Source organism: Arachis duranensis, chromosome 4 (genome assembly GCF_000817695.3).
Source record: "Arachis duranensis cultivar V14167 chromosome 4, aradu.V14167.gnm2.J7QH, whole genome shotgun sequence".
In the NCBI taxonomy this organism is placed as follows: Eukaryota; Viridiplantae; Streptophyta; class Magnoliopsida; order Fabales; family Fabaceae; genus Arachis; species Arachis duranensis.
In genome coordinates, this window is record NC_029775.3 from 98906660 (window position 1) to 98922359 (window position 15700).

The window sequence follows — 15700 nt, forward strand, 5'->3', positions numbered from 1 at the left end:
CCCCCGTTCTCTTTCCCCCTCGGTCGTTCCCTTTCTTTCTTTTTTTTTAAATTTTATTTTATAATTTTTTTAATTAAGGGTAAAATGGTAATAAAAAAATTTAGTGAAAATAACGATTTTAAAACAAACTGAAATCTTTAGGGCCATTTTGTGGCGAAAAAAGGCCAACGACGAAATAAATTTTCGGCCTCTACGTTAGGGACCAAAATCGTATTTAACCCTAAAAAATATGTACAATGACACAAGGTTCTTATATATGTTCAATAAGTATCGCTCCAGCATTAGCGTGAAAAGATATGGATCTAGAAATGACCCTTGATATAATATTATATTAGTAAAAAATTCATTTGTTACACCATATTGGATTTTCATACTAGCCGTAACTCCATCGTATATTTACTTAATGGAAAAGTATAAGGAACCAAAAGCTTATCAGCCAAAAACTAAACAAAACTACATTAATTTATATTAATAATTAATTAATTTTAAATTTTTTAAAGAACCTAATTAAAACCTATAAAAACTTTCCTCTTCTCTCTCACATTAACCTACCTACCTCGAACAATCACACACACAAACCTCTCTCTTTCACCGTCAGGCCTTCTCCACCTTCCCACCGCGATCCACTCTTCTTCTATCACCGACATCTGGCTCGTCGGATTCGCCACTGTAAGAAGATGTTGTGGAACGTAAGGAATGGATAATCATGGTAGAAGAGTGTAATTTTCAGATATATCATAGGACGTGGCATGGATACTATTGATGGTTATTACTAAAGGGAGGCTGTGACGTTCAAGGTTTTATGTGAAGCATTACATGTTTGGTGATAAGTAGAATGCAATACGACTTCAAGTGAGAAGGGGCTGGAATCCGTGTGTACTGGGTTTTGTTTTTATTAGGGTTTCTTGACTGTTATGATCTAGTTCTCTTCCATTGAATGCGTCCCTTTTGTGTTTGAACACACTCTTTTCTGGGATTTCATCACATTGTATGAAGAGATTCTACCTTGTACGCAATTATTTTGGGATATTAGGTGCCGATTTGATAAACTACATACTTGATCTTAGCTAAAAAAAGCCCTTGAACAATTATAGAAATATAAAAAAAATATTTATTTAATATGAAAAAAATATCCTAATACTTAATAAAAGAAACATATAATTATATTTTAACAAAAATAATTAAATATCTATAAAATTTAAAAAAATATAAAATTCTTAAAGAAATAGAGACATTCATATTTACAATACAAAAAAATTCGAAAAATATATAAAAAAACATTCATTTAAAATGGGAAGTAATTATGGCTCCGAAGAAGGAAGGCGGACTTGGGGTTGGGGATGCCGTTATCCGGAATACAGCATTATTGTTCAAGTGGTGGTGGAGATTCTCAAGAGAAGACTGCCCCTTATGGAAGAAAGTGGTTTGCTCCTGCGCCAATATGGATCCTGCGGTGATGATTCGAGACCAGCCTGTCCCCACTCGAGGAGGTCCTTGGAAGGATATCTGTCAGCTACAAGTCTGCGAGCCGCGTTTGAGAGAAAAGATGATAAGTGGATTGTCTATGGAGCTTGGGAATGGTAGAACGATCCGATTCTGGGAGGATAGCTGGTTGCCTAATGGGGCATTGAAAGATAAGTTTCCTCGGCTTTTCTCGGTTTCAAACCTTCACGGCGCTGTTGTAGGGGACTGTGGGTTTTGGGATGGATTAGAATGGATCTGGAGCTTCCAATGGAGGCGGGAGTTGTTTCAGTGGGAGCTGGATCTGGTAAGACAACTTCATGAGACCTTGCAGCTAGCCAAGCCTACAAATGAAAGAGAGGATACTGTGATTTGGAAATTTGATAAAACAGGTGCTTATTCAATGAACTCCTTTGTACAGACGATGCAGGTGGAAGTTCTTCCGGATGAAATCACTAGCTATAGCTTCACGCGCGCCATATGGAAAGGACTCGTCCCTCCAAGGATTGAGCTCTTGTCTTGGTTTGTGTTGGTTGGAAGGGTGAATACCAAGGATCGTCTGTGTAGATTACGTGTTCTTGACCAGAATGACAGGCTTTGTGTACTTTGTTCTAAAGCTGAGGAAACTGTATTCCATTTGTTTCTTGGGTGTGATATCACATGGCAAGTGTGGTGTGCCTGGTTGCATGCGTTTGGTAGGAGTTGGTGCTCGCCCGGTACTCTCAAAGCCCACTTCGAAAGCTGGACGAACATGGCAGTATGGAAGGTCGAGAGAAAGAGGTGGTTCATTGGGTTCTCTGCTATTGTCTGGACAATCTGGATAGAAAGGAATGGCAGGCTGTTTCGCAATAAAGCATCCACATTGCGGGAAATTGTAAACAAGTCTTTTGCTTCTGCTGAGGAATGGATTGGAGGTGAACCCTTTGGTTGTTGATACCATGTCAAAGTTAACTAGGAGGTGGTTTGTTTTCATAAGTTACCTAAGAGTTGGTTGTCCTATTTTCATGAACTTGTAGCTCCTTGTATTGCTCCACCCTGTTGTGTTGAGCTCCCTTTATTTCAAAAAAAAAACATTCATTTAATATGAAAAAGAAACATTCTGATACTTAATAAAAGAAACATCCATATATATTAACTCATAAAAATTTTAAATTCATCCAAAGATATTTGATTGGATTTTGACTGATATGCTTTTGGTTTTCTAGCTTTACTCTTACTTAATTACAAAACGTAAGCAATTTATGTTTTTTTTTTCCAAAATCTTTTACAAATGCTCTCTTTATATCATATTAAATGTATTTTTCAAATCAATAAATATTATATGTAGATTTTTTTATTATTCTGATATTTTTCTATTATTTTTCTTAACATATATGTAGCCTCTGCCCTCTGTGATAGATCTATCTAATATATAACTAAATTAATCTTTCAAAACTTGGGTCTCTTAACTTTCATTTGATCATTATTTTTCACGGCTTTATAGTAAAAATTATAAACTTAATTTAAGTAATTTTTACAATTTTATATATCTTCCTTATTTACGTAGATAACAACTAAAATACTCTTTTTCAATTTGTTAAAAATTTAGTTAGTTAATATACATCTTTTCTTCATTAATATTCCCAAACTTTAATCTTACGTGCTACTATTCTACCATTTTTCATATATTAAGGTCTCTTTAACTTTAAAATCTTAAATTCGTCAAAATCTCCCTTTAACTTCTCTCTGTCCAACGCAAACATAAAAGATTCATATATTTATTATTAAATAATTCATAAAAGTACTTTTTTTTTTCATTTTTTGTTAGGGGTAGCAATATGCATCATACTCACAGATAATTAATTCGATTTAATTTGATTGGATAGGATTGCCAACTCCAATTTATAGTGGATAGAATTTTTGTATAGGCCAGAATATTCATTTTACTCGACCAACCCACACCTTATATATGTATATATTATATACTTATATAAAAATATATTTTAAGTAGATATTATATTAAATACTTCTTATTAAATATAAAAAATTTCGAAGCTCCAAGCCAGAACGAATTAAATGAAGTTTTGAATGTTTGATCTTTTGTATCTATAAATAAGAGGCTAAAGCCTCAAGAGAAAAACAACAAAAACAATAAAATTTTTTCTCTTTTTTATAATGCAATTCTCTCTCTCTTTACTTTTAATGCTTCTTTCTATATTTACATATATATACATATTACAACATATAATATTAATGTATATATATAAATCATTATTGAGCTAATTATATTAATGCTAGAGTCTTCTGTTTACATATTTTATATTTACATCTTTCTTATTTATTTAGTTGTTTTACAACACGTTATCAGCACGAGACTCTGATCAAATCTTTAGGAAGACTCAGGTAATATTTTTATTATGTCGAAGCTCTCTCATCTTGAATTCAATGCTCTTGATATATCTGGAAACAATTATTTATCATGGATATTAGATGCTGAAATCCATCTTGATTCAATGGATCTTGGAGATACCATTAAGGCTGAAAATAATGCATTCCAAAAGGATAAAGCTAAAGCCATGATTTTCCTTCATCGTCATCTTGACGAAGGGTTGAAAAATGAATATCTCACATTAAAAGATCCTGCAGATCTTTGGAAAGACCTTGAAGAAAGGTATAATCATCAGAAAACGGTAATACTTCCTCAAGCCCGATATGAATGGACGCATTTGCGTTTACAAGATTTTAAATCTATAAATGAATATAATTCTGCAATGTTTCGAATCACCTCACGAATGAAATTGTGTGGGGAAAAAATAACTGATCATGATATGTTGGTGAAAACTTTCTCAACCTTCCATGCCTCGAATGTGCTCCTGCAGCAGTAGTATCGAGAGAAAGGGTTTAAAAAATATTCTGAGTTAATTTCTTGCCTTCTTGTTGCTGAACGCAACAATGAGTTGTTATTGAAAAATCATGAAGCGCGTCCAGCTGGCGCTGCCCCATTTCCTGAAGTAAATATGGCAAATTACCCCAGAAGAGGTAAATGACAAGGTTTTAATAATAAGAAAAATTATGGAAGAAAAAAGAATTATATTCAAAAGAGAGGATCTCACTAGAAGTGGGATAAAGAAAGAAATATCGGGCAGAATAAATCAACAGAGGATAAGTGTTTCCGTTGTGGTGGAAAGGGCTATTGGTCACGTACCTGTCGTACCCCGAGGCACCTAGTCGATCTTTACCAGGCATTTTTGAAAAAGGACGACAAGGGAAAAGAGTCGAATTTTGTTTCAAATGATGCTGAAAATTCCACCACTCATTATGATGTATCTGATTTCTTTGAGGATCCTGAAGGAAATATTGGTCATTTGATTAATGATGGAATAGTTTAATATGTGGGATTGTGAAGTATCTATGAATAATGTAAAGAACTTATTGTTAAGTTTTATTTTCTATGTATTTAAGTTTCAAATGTAATGTACATAAATAATGAAATATTAATGTTTATGAATTTTGAAATTATTAAATGTGTCAAATTTTAAAATAAAATTTTAGTATATGACATTATTTAATGTACAATGTTTCTTAGAAAAATAATTCTGATCAAGTATTCAATTTAACTGTGCATACTACTCATTTTGTTATTATTTGTTTTTGAAGAGAATGGCAAGGATATGTAATGAAGATGTATGCCTTGCGGATAGTGCAAGTTCGCACATTATTCTCAAAAGTGATATATATTTTACCCATCTTGTACCAAAAGAGGAATATGTTAATACTATTATTGGCTCAGGCAATGTGATAGAAGGCTCCGGAAGAGCTATAATTTTGTTTCCTGGAGGAACAAAATTTATAACAAATAATGCACTATTATCTACCAAGTCTCTGAGGAACTTGTTGAGTTTCAAAGATATTCGCCGAAATGGATATCATGTTGAGACGATAAATGAGGAAAATCATGAGTATTTATGTATCACAACTCATGATTCAAATAAGAAAGTTATATTAGAAAAATTATCCTCACCTTCATATGGGTTGTATTATACTAAGATTAGTGCAATTGAATCACATGCCATTGTAAACCAGAAGTTTACTAGCTCAAATGAGTTCATAACTTGGCATCATAGATTGGGTCATCCGGGAACAACCATGATAAGGAGAATTATTGAAAACTCTCATGAACATTCACTAAAGAACCAGAAGATTCTTAAAACTAGTGAATTTTGTTGTGCTGCATGTTCTCAGGGAAAGTTAATTTTAAGGCCATCAGTAGTAAAGATTGGATTTGAGTCCCCTGAATTCCTAGAAAGGATTCAAGGTGATATATGTGGACCTATTCATCCACCATGTGGATCTTTTAGATATTTTATGGTCCTAATAGACGCATCTTCGAGATGGTCACATGTGTGCTTATTATCTTCTCGCAACCTGGCGTTTGCGAGATTACTGGCTCAAATTATTCGATTAAAAGCACAATTTCCAGAAAATCCAATCAAAGCAATTCGTCTTGATAATGCTGGTGAATTTACTTCCCAAGCTTTTGATGCTTATTGTATGGCTAATGGAATAAGTGTTGAACATCCAGTAGCTTATGTTCACATACAAAATGGGTTAGCAGAATCACTTATTAAACGCCTCCAATTGATTGCTAGACCTTTGCTTATGAGAACAAATCTCCCAACCTCGGTTTGGGGGCATGCTGTTTTACATGCCGCAGCACTTATTCGTTTGAGGCCAACGAGTTACCATCAATTCTCTCCTATGCAATTAGCTTTTGGCCAGCAGCCAAATATTTCCCATTTAAAAATATTTGGGTGTGCGATATATGTTCCCATTGCACCAACTAATCGCACCAAAATGGGACCCCAAAAAAAATTGGGGATATATGTTGGATATGATTCTCCCTCTATAGTGAGGTATCTTGAGATACAAACTGGAGATGTATTTAAAGCCCGGTTTGCAGATTGTCATTTTGATGAATCAAAATTTCCAACATTAGGAGGAGAGAATAAGCTTCCTGAAAAGGAACTTAATTGGAATGCATCATCGTTGATGCAGATACACTTGGGCTAGAAAAACCCGCGGTCAAAATAGAAAGATAATAGAAATATCTTTCTATTTTGAGCGCGGATTTTTCTAGCCCAAGTGTATCTTATTTTTATCACGAATTATTTTCCTTGGTTAACAATAGTTGTACTTTTACCAATAGCCGGGGGTTCCTTAATATTCTTATTTCCTCATCGAGGAAATAAGGTAATTAAGTGGTATACAATTTGCATAAGCTATTCTTTTCTTTAAATTACGTTGACCAAGAGATGTTGAAGCTGCATAGATTATTTGAATTGAACCTAATAACATTAACCAGGGGAAAAATGCCCCAATTCGTTGCCTGATGCATTTTCCGATACAAAGAGGATAACTAAATCTTATATACCAGCGGAAAATGCCCCAATTCGAATTGATGTCCCAGTAGGACAAGTAGCCACTGAAGCAAATTCACGCTAGAAGCGTGGCAGGCCTGTCGGTTCCAAAGACAAAAATTCTCGAAAGAGAAAAGAGGTAAATAATATTCCTGTTGAAAAAGACATAGTAGAGACACCTGTAGTTGTCCAAAATTCTGATATAACGCCAGAAGACGTTCAGGTACCTGAAAATTGTGAAAATGACGAGATCTCGATAAATTATGTCTTTACAGGAGAGAGATGGGACCGAAATAAGACAATTGTCAATGAAATATTTGCATATAATGTGGCATTAAATATCATGCATGAAAGTAAAGATCTTGAACCAAGATCAGTCGAAGAATGTCGACAAAGGAATGATTGGCCAAAATGGAAATAAGCCATGAAGGCTGAATTAGACTCACTTGCAAAACGTGAAGTCTTTGGACCTGTAGTCCGTACACCTGAAGATGTAAAACCGGTTGGATATAAGTGGGTATTTGTGAGAAAACGAAATGAGAAAAATGAAATTGTGCGCTATAAAGCCTGACTTGTGGCACAAGGTTTTTCACAAAGGCCCGGTATAGATTATGAAGAAACATATTCCCCTGTAGTGGATGCGATAACATTGCGTTATTTGATCAGTTTATCTGCATATCATAAACTGCATATGCATTTAATGGATGTGGTAACAGCCTATTTATACTGCTCATTAGATTGGGATATCTATATGAAAGTCCCTGAAGGACTAAAAATATCTAAACCATCCAATGAATATTCGCAAGGGTTATACTCAGTCAAATTGCAAAGATCTTTATATGGTCTAAAGCAATCTGGACGAATGTGGTATAATCGTCTTATTGAGTATCTGGCCAAAAACGGATTTAAGAATGATGATATCTGTCCATGTGTTTTTATAAAGAAATATGCATCTGGATTCGTTATAATTACTGTGTACGTTGATGATTTAAATATCATTGGGACTCCTGAAGAGATTCCAATAAAATTATAAAAACTCTAAAAGAAGAGTTTGAGATGAAAGATCTTGGAAAAACTAAATTTTGTCTCGGCCTGCAGATCGAGCATATAAAAGATGGGATCTTTATTCATCAAACAACATACACAGAAAAGATCTTAAAAAGATTTTATATGGATAAGTCACATTCCTTGAGTACTCCAATGACCGTAAGATCTTTGGATGTGAAAAAGGATCAATTCCGCCCTAAAGAAGAAAATGAAGATATCCTTGATCCTGAAGTACCATATCTTAGTGCCATTGGTGCGCTAATGTATCTTGCTAATAATACGCGACCTGACATATCATTCGCGGTGAATTTACTAGCAAGGTATAGTTCCTCTCCAACCAGAAGACGTTGGAGTGGAATCAAACAAATTTTTCGATATCTTCATGGAACGGTTGATATGGGATTGTTTTATTCCTATGGATCCAAGTCACAACTAGTTGACTATGCAGATGCCGGATACTTGTCTGATCCACATAAAGGGAGATCTCAAACAGGATATCTGTTTACATATGGTGGAACAGCTATATCATGGAGGTCCACGAAACAGACGATAGTAGCAACCTCCTCTAATCATGTTGAAATCTTGGCAATTCATGAAGCTAGTCGCGAGTGTTTTTGGCTGAGGAGTCTGATTCAATATATTCTGTCATCATGTGGACTGATTGATCATAAGATAGCTCCAACTATCCTGTTTGAAGATAATACAGCATGCATTGCTCAACTTAAGAGTGGATACATCAAAGGTGATAGAACAAAGCATATTTCTCCCAAATTCTTCTTCACTCATGATCTTCAAAATCAAGGGATAATTGATGTCCAACAGATCCGCTCAAGTGACAATCTGGCAGATTTATTTACAAAGTCACTCCCAAAATCCTCATTTGAAAGATTGGTACATAAGATTGGAATGCGTCGATTTCGAGACATTAAATGATGTCGGCATGAGGGGGAGACTGTACTCTTTTTTCCTTGGTCAAGTTTTTTTTTCCCATTGGGTTTTTCTTGACAAGGTTTTTAACGAGGCAGTCCCCATCACAAAGGATATTGTACTCTTTTTCCTTCACTAAGGTTTTTCCCACAGGATTTTCCTTTAGTAAGGTTTTAATGAGGCAATAATCCTAAATGGACATCCAAGGGGAGTGTTGTGATAAGAAGCTGAGTTGGATGCCCATTAATATATGGGCGGCTCAGTTTTTCAATGAAAAAATTGTTTGTTCTTCAATAAATGAGCTGTGGAAAAATGTGTTCCATATGTGTATAAATAGAGAGAGGCTTAAGCCCTGAACACACAATAACAACAACTAAATATTATTCTCTCTCCCTTTATACACATAGAAATAATAAAAACAAATGCTATTCTCTCTCTCTTTACTTTTTATACTCCTTTCTATCTTTATATATTTATTATATATATATAAATTATATTGAGCTAATTATTTTAATACTAGAATCTTCTATTTATACAACTTTATTTTATATATCTTTTATTTTGCAACACATATTTCTTTTTCGATCTTTTGTTATCTTGTAAATGCTTGCATCTTTTCTTTTCTTTTTTTTATGCCAAAAAATTGATAATTCTCATTCTTGCTTCACTTATCTAAAAAATAAATTGTCAAAAATATTTACTTAATATAAAATTATCAAATAAAAATATATATTCTAAAATATACTTACAAGAAAAACTTTATATATTAGATTTTGTCTGATCATTTTTCTTTAGATGATAATGTTATTTTTTCTTAGAAATCCTTATATCGAGAACAAAATTTTGTAATACCAAAAATGTGGTTTATTCAATTTTATCATTAAAAATGTGAGAATCTTTATATGGGTGATAGCATCGTCATCACCGTGCTAAGATACGAGTTGAGTTGTTGAGTGATGATGAAGGAGAAAAAGGGCAATGCGCAAATTCCATTTCTCACTTTTAATAATTATCTGCCACGTTGGCGCGCGTGTCTTAACACAACATAGAACCACGCGTGGGTTTACTTTCAAAGTTGAACACCACCGCTCAAAAATTCCCACACCCTTCGATTAGTGAAAAGAAACAGAGAGAGAACGAAAAGAAGAAAATTACGAATTTTCCGGGAAAATATTTCTACAGAGAAGGAAAATTAATATTAATTAATTAATGAAAAAAAAAAGCATGGAAATGAGAAAATTCGCGAATTTGCTTCCTTTTTAGCCGAGAGAAAAAACCTGCGTTATTTGAGAAAACAAGCGACGACTTTTCCAGATTATTATTTTCTGCTTTTTCCGATTGGTTTCATTCATGAATTGCGCTAGGGTTTCGTGAACTTTTCCCTCTCTTCTAAACAATTTCGGTGAGGTGTGGTTTCTCTGAACGATTTTACCGTAAACTTTTGTTTTTTTACGTTTTATGATTTTTGGTTCTTGATGAAGAATCATTTGCTGCTCTCTGAAGGTTTTCATAGAGAGAGTGAATCAAAGGAAGGGTGAAGAGAAGAAAAACACCATGGCTTCTTCTTCTTCTTCAGCTACTGTCGCAGTTGAGAAGGCGACCAGCGATCTTCTTATGGGCCCTGATTGGACCATGAACATCGAAATTTGTGACTCCATTAATTCTAATCATTGGTAATCTTCAAGGATAAGAAAGAGGGGAAAAGGGGAGAAAGATAGCATGTCAATTTTGAGCCTTTTATATATATAATTTATCATTTTGTTTCTTGTTTCTATATTTTTTTTATTATTTTTAGGTGTTGACCTTGATCATCTGCCACATGCTAATGATTTATATCCTTTTTTGTGTTTCATGCTTGTGTTTGTGTTTTATGTTGAGATGAAATATTGAGTGTAAAAATTGCATATCTTTTTCATCCCCAAAAAGATAAATAAATAAATTTGGTGTTTTGGGTGATTTTGTTCATGTTGATGTGAAAATTTGGTTAGTTGAATTATCTGGGACATGAAGCATATTGTTGTTCTTTGATTTCTTCTTTCTTTTTCTCTTCCTTTTTATCCCTTTTTTTTTCCCAAAAACAAAAATATTATGATTACTTCTATTTTGTTTCCTTTTAGTTGTTCTCAAAATGCAACAATAATTTGTAACCTTAATTTCCTTTCTGGTTTGTGGATGAATTTCCAAGCTAATTTGTCAAATTGCTTCTTTCTCCCTATCCCGCCTTCCTGTATTTATCTCCTTCCACCATATTAGTCTTTGTGAAGAAAAAACATTTGTATTGTTTGCTGAATCATTGATGAGCTCACATGCTTAATTTCTCAGGCAGCCTAAAGATGTGGTTAAAGCTGTGAAAAAGAGAATACAACATAAGAGCACTAAAGTTCAATTACTAGCTCTCACGGTACCAAAAGTTCAACTTGATTGTTTCTGTATTCTGTTGTACCTGATGTCAAATTTATTTGTTTTGGAGCTTGATTTATGGTTTCTGATTTTCTTTCTTCTAGCTTTTGGAGACAATGGTGAAGAATTGTGGTGATCAGGTCCACTTTCAAATTGCTGAGAGGAACATATTGGATGAGATGATCAAAATTGTAAGGAAGAAGGTAAGGTGGTGTCAGATAGAAACTTGAGAATCATTCTTATTTAAGTTGCATATGTGATTTCACTAGTGCATTATTGACCCTTGGTGAGTGTGTATTTATTGCTATGAACTAGTGGTCTATTAGTAAAATTGATCCATCAATATGATGTAGTTTGATTCAGTTGCCAAATAATTTGACATCAACTTAATTCACTTCTCTTTCTTGTCTTATTGGCTCAAATATTAATATTTCTGGTCGTCTTTCATAGCAAAGTAAAAAGCTCCTATTGTTCAGGTTTTGCTCTTTGGATTAATTGATCGACCAAAACATAGATGATGTACACCTATCGAAACAATCTTAGTATTGATGCTATTTGGATGTAGGATGATATATCCAATCAATCAACATCTTGGAGGCAACTTGAATTAATGCTGTTTAACTGTGGTTAATCTTGTCTAATTTGAAATTCATTTGATGATAATTTAGGCACATATGCAAGTGAGGGATAAAATTTTAGTATTGCTGGACTCATGGCAAGAGGCATTTGGCGGGCCTGGTGGAAAGTATCCTCAGTACTATTGGGCATATGAGGAATTGAAGGTAAGTATATCAACAGAGTTTCTTGAAAAAGTCTTATCGTGCCTTGTTATAGTTGTACATGCAGAGCTGAATGCTAGACCGAAAATTGATATTAACTTGACATTTTGGGGTATTTCCTCTCTTCTATTTCATGGTTGGGTTATATAACTTTTACAAAGCTTAGCATGAATTGTTCCCCTTGCTAAACCTATTATTATTCCCTTTGATGCAATCAATTTACATTTCAAATGTAGATGGCATTGATATATGTAAGGCCAACTGCCAAAGGTACATTTAATTAATAATGGAATGACCTTTATATCATATCCATCACACTCTCTTGGACTTTATAAATGGCAGCGAACGGGAGTAGTGTTTCCAAAGCGTTCTTTAGATGCGTCTCCAATATTTACTCCACCTCCTACCCATCAAGCTTCAGGAAGTATGCATGCTGGATATGGGATGCCAAGCGGTTCTTCAAAAACACTTGACGAAACAATGGCAACAGAGATAGAAAGTTTGAGGTGAAATTTCAATTTTTTCACTATGTTGCCAACCGCTGGTGCTGACCTGTCACCAGATTTGTGTAAACTAAAATATCTCTCCTTTTTCCTTGTCTTCTTTTATTTTTTTTTTATAATTCATAGTTTGTCAAGCTTGGAATCTATGCGCCATGTTATGGACCTGTTGAGTGACATGCTTCAAGCTGTGAATCCTAGTGACCGTACGGTACGTTGGATGATATCTTGGTCTTGCTGAATTATCTCAGGCCACAGTAAGCTAAATTTATTTTGTTTTATGCTTAGCAGGCTGTAAAAGACGAAGTAATTGTTGATCTTGTTGATCGCTGTCGCACCAACCAGAAAAAATTGATGCAGATGCTAACAACAACTGGGTTAGTTCCTATAGACTGGTTATAACATGTCACACAGACCCCAACACCTGTCGACTGCTTTATGAACTCTGCATGTCCACAAGATGCGTGGAATAATCCTAGTTTTCTTTCAGGGATGAGGAGCTTCTTGGACGAGGCCTTGAACTAAATGATAGTATTCAGAGTTTGCTTGCAAAACATGATGCAATTGCTACAGGGAATCCCCTTCCAATTCAACGTGCAGGTTCCAGCACTCCACCAGGTGAAGTTCTGCCAGATGAAGCTAACTCAAATTTCAATCAAACTGATGTGCGGAGCCCCAGCCATGAGACTGACATGAAGAGCCCCAGCCGCAGTCCCGTAGAGTCTATTTCAACGCCTAAAGCTAGCCCACCAGCCCCTCTCTATTCTCAAACTTCGGGATTGAGTGATGAAGAGGAAGAAGATGAATTTGCACAGCTAGCTCGAAGGTCAGCTAGGACTAATCATTTGGATTTATATTTTAATTGGCATGGGTTTTGGAAAGTCAATTTTCTTCCCTGTTGCAATTGTGATGTGAAAATAGGAAGCATGAGTGTTATATAATCTTGGACATGCATTTTGGTCTATGGTGCCCTGGAACAATTCAGGATCAATGAATTGGTTCCATTTTTTAAACCAATTATTGATTCAGCATGAAATTTTTATCACTAATGCAGACATTCTAAGACACAGTCGGCAGCGTCAATGAGCGTGACGTCACATGTGGCAGATTCCTCAACTACTGTCCCATCCAATGCATTAGCTCTTCCCGATCCACCTGCACCAGTTAGTACTGGAAAGGATCAGGACATTATTGACTTGCTGAGCCTCACTTTGTCCCTCACACCATCAACTCCACAGGAAAATTATACGTCATCAGCGACCTCTGTCGAAGGAATGCATCAAGCAGCTAATCCATCCACAACAGAGGGGTATTCTAATGCTCCCCAAACATATCCCGGGAATAAGCAATACAACAGTTATGTCGCGCCATGGGCTAGGCCTCAATCGCCGTCGGAACCTCAAGTCCAGTCACAGCAACAGATGTATCAACCCCAATCTCAGTCCCGCTCCCAGTCTGCGACCCCACCCTCGTATGAATCCGAACAATCACTGCATAATCAACCAGCTCAGTTTCAGCAATCACAACCGTTCCAACAACAAAATCAGCCACCTTTGCAGACCCCACCCTCGTATGAATCCGAACAATCACTTAATAATCGACAAACTGAGTTCCAGCAATCACAACCATTCCAACAACAAACTCAGCCACCGTTGCAGTCCCAGCATCCTCAATATAGCGTTTCACCACAGTATCAACCCTCACACGCACATTTGCAACCCCAACCCCAACATTTCCAGGCCCAACCCCAACCCCAACATTTCCAGGGTCAGCTCCGATCCCCACCCCAACCACAGTTACAATCTCCACCACAGCACTTTCAAGCTCCACCACAGCAGCAACGATTTCAAAATCATCAGATTCAGTACCCGGGAAGTTACCCTCCACCACCATGGGCCTCAACACCGGGTTATCCCAACTATCAAAACCATTTATCTCCTACCAATTCGTTATCCAATCCTCAAGCCAACACAACAGGGCCTTTTACATTTCCTTCCAATGGTGCTGGATCTGCTGTGGGGGCAAATTTCGGCCAAAGGAGCCCAGGCAGTACCGGCAGCGGACAACGGCCCTTTATTCCATCTTACAGACTATTTGAAGATTTGAATGTTTTTGGAAACACAGATGGAAGGGTGAAGATGGCTGGTAGTGGAACGTCGTCCGGCATGTCAGGTACAATGGGACCTGGCATGGTTGGAGGGCGCAAGTGAAGTTCTATTATTGTAAAAAGCATGCAATGTTGATATGGTTTATACCTGTTTTTTTTTTCTATTTATTTTAAGGTTATGTAAGTTATTTAGATTGATTCAGCTGCAGTTTCCTACTTATGAGTAGATCATAAAGTCATTAGTTTTGAGTGTTCCCTCAGACGATAGACTCCGGAGCATTCTTTGATAAAAGATTTCTTTCTGGTAGTGGTTTCATTTTTAAGATTTATTGATCTTTGACCACTATAATTGGCACGGAAATTTTTAACATTTGTGCATATTGAGAGCATTCACCTTAATTTCAATCTCAAATGTATTGAATTCTTTTTGGGTGTTTTGAACAGATGCTAATTCTTTCTATACACAAAGCTAACTGTTGTACGTGTTTATTTTTCTAACTTTCGTTAGAATTGCTACGCAGCATTTTGAATAAGCAACAAATCATTCAACGGTGCCGTCCTGATACACTGTACGAGTGCTTGAAGCTCACCATTGCTATGTCAAACCCACCACTTCAGCTAAGGTTACTTTTTTAGACACAGGCAGAGGCTACCCTTGACAAGTTGCGACTTGCCATTGTGCAATTCCATGTCATGTATCGTCTGTCAGCTGACACGGACCCAGGTAGCTCCAATAACTGGCTACACAACTAAAGCCACCACAACGGTCAATGGTAGGTCACCATGAACCAATTAACAACAACCAAGTGAAGGCTAACTCTACTATTGTATCAATTCAAACTCGATCATTAACACCTCAGTAAGTTGATCTTTAAAAGCTTAAACTGAAATGAAATTTGACACATTTGACTCGTTGGTTGGTAAGCTGATTTGGTTACAAAACAATAAACAAAAATCTATAATCTATTGTGTAATGACATGCTATTAGATTACTTATAGCCATACCGTAATGTTACTAGATAAAAATTAAATTAGACTATCGATTCTCTATGCAGTGTAAACAGTGAGATTTTGGGTACTAGA

General features: G+C 35.8%; 2 protein-coding genes across 4 annotated transcripts; both read left to right on the forward strand.

The window, feature by feature from the left end:
- Positions 1-1303: 1303 nt before the first annotated feature.
- LOC107485169 (uncharacterized) lies at positions 1304-2395 on the forward strand. Its single transcript, XM_016105687.1, has one exon. It carries the CDS (start codon positions 1304-1306, stop codon positions 2393-2395), a length of 1092 nt encoding a protein of 363 aa, XP_015961173.1.
- A 7580-nt stretch (positions 2396-9975) lies between these two features.
- LOC107485181 (TOM1-like protein 6) lies at positions 9976-14960 on the forward strand. Of its 3 annotated transcripts, none has more exons than XM_052260901.1 (10): positions 9976-10233; positions 10335-10504; positions 11154-11232; positions 11336-11434; positions 11900-12013; positions 12353-12516; positions 12640-12721; positions 12802-12887; positions 13001-13336; positions 13565-14960. In XM_052260901.1, exons 2-10 carry the CDS (start codon positions 10386-10388, stop codon positions 14718-14720), a joined length of 2235 nt encoding a protein of 744 aa, XP_052116861.1. In that variant the 5' UTR covers positions 9976-10233; positions 10335-10385; the 3' UTR covers positions 14721-14960. The 3 variants fall into 3 exon arrangements, with proteins under 3 accessions (XP_052116861.1, XP_052116860.1, XP_015961185.1); XM_052260900.1 differs by having other exon boundaries at positions 9977-10238; XM_016105699.3 differs by lacking the exon at positions 9976-10233 and having other exon boundaries at positions 10313-10504.
- Positions 14961-15700: the final 740 nt, after the last annotated feature.

What these genes read in the sequence shown, in the direction of transcription:
- LOC107485169 (XM_016105687.1), top strand. Translation starts at nt 1,304, where the DNA reads ATGGCTCCGAAGAAGGAAGGCGGACTTGGGGTTGGGGATGCCGTTATC.
- LOC107485181 (XM_052260901.1), top strand. Translation starts at nt 10,386, where the DNA reads ATGGCTTCTTCTTCTTCTTCAGCTACTGTCGCAGTTGAGAAGGCGACC. An exon ending in TCAAAATTGTAAGGAAGAAG is followed by an intron (nt 11,435 to 11,899) that starts GTAAGGTGGTGT and finishes ATGATAATTTAG; the next exon opens with GCACATATGCAAGTGAGGGA. An exon ending in CAGATGCTAACAACAACTGG is followed by an intron (nt 12,888 to 13,000) that starts GTTAGTTCCTAT and finishes GTTTTCTTTCAG; the next exon opens with GGATGAGGAGCTTCTTGGAC.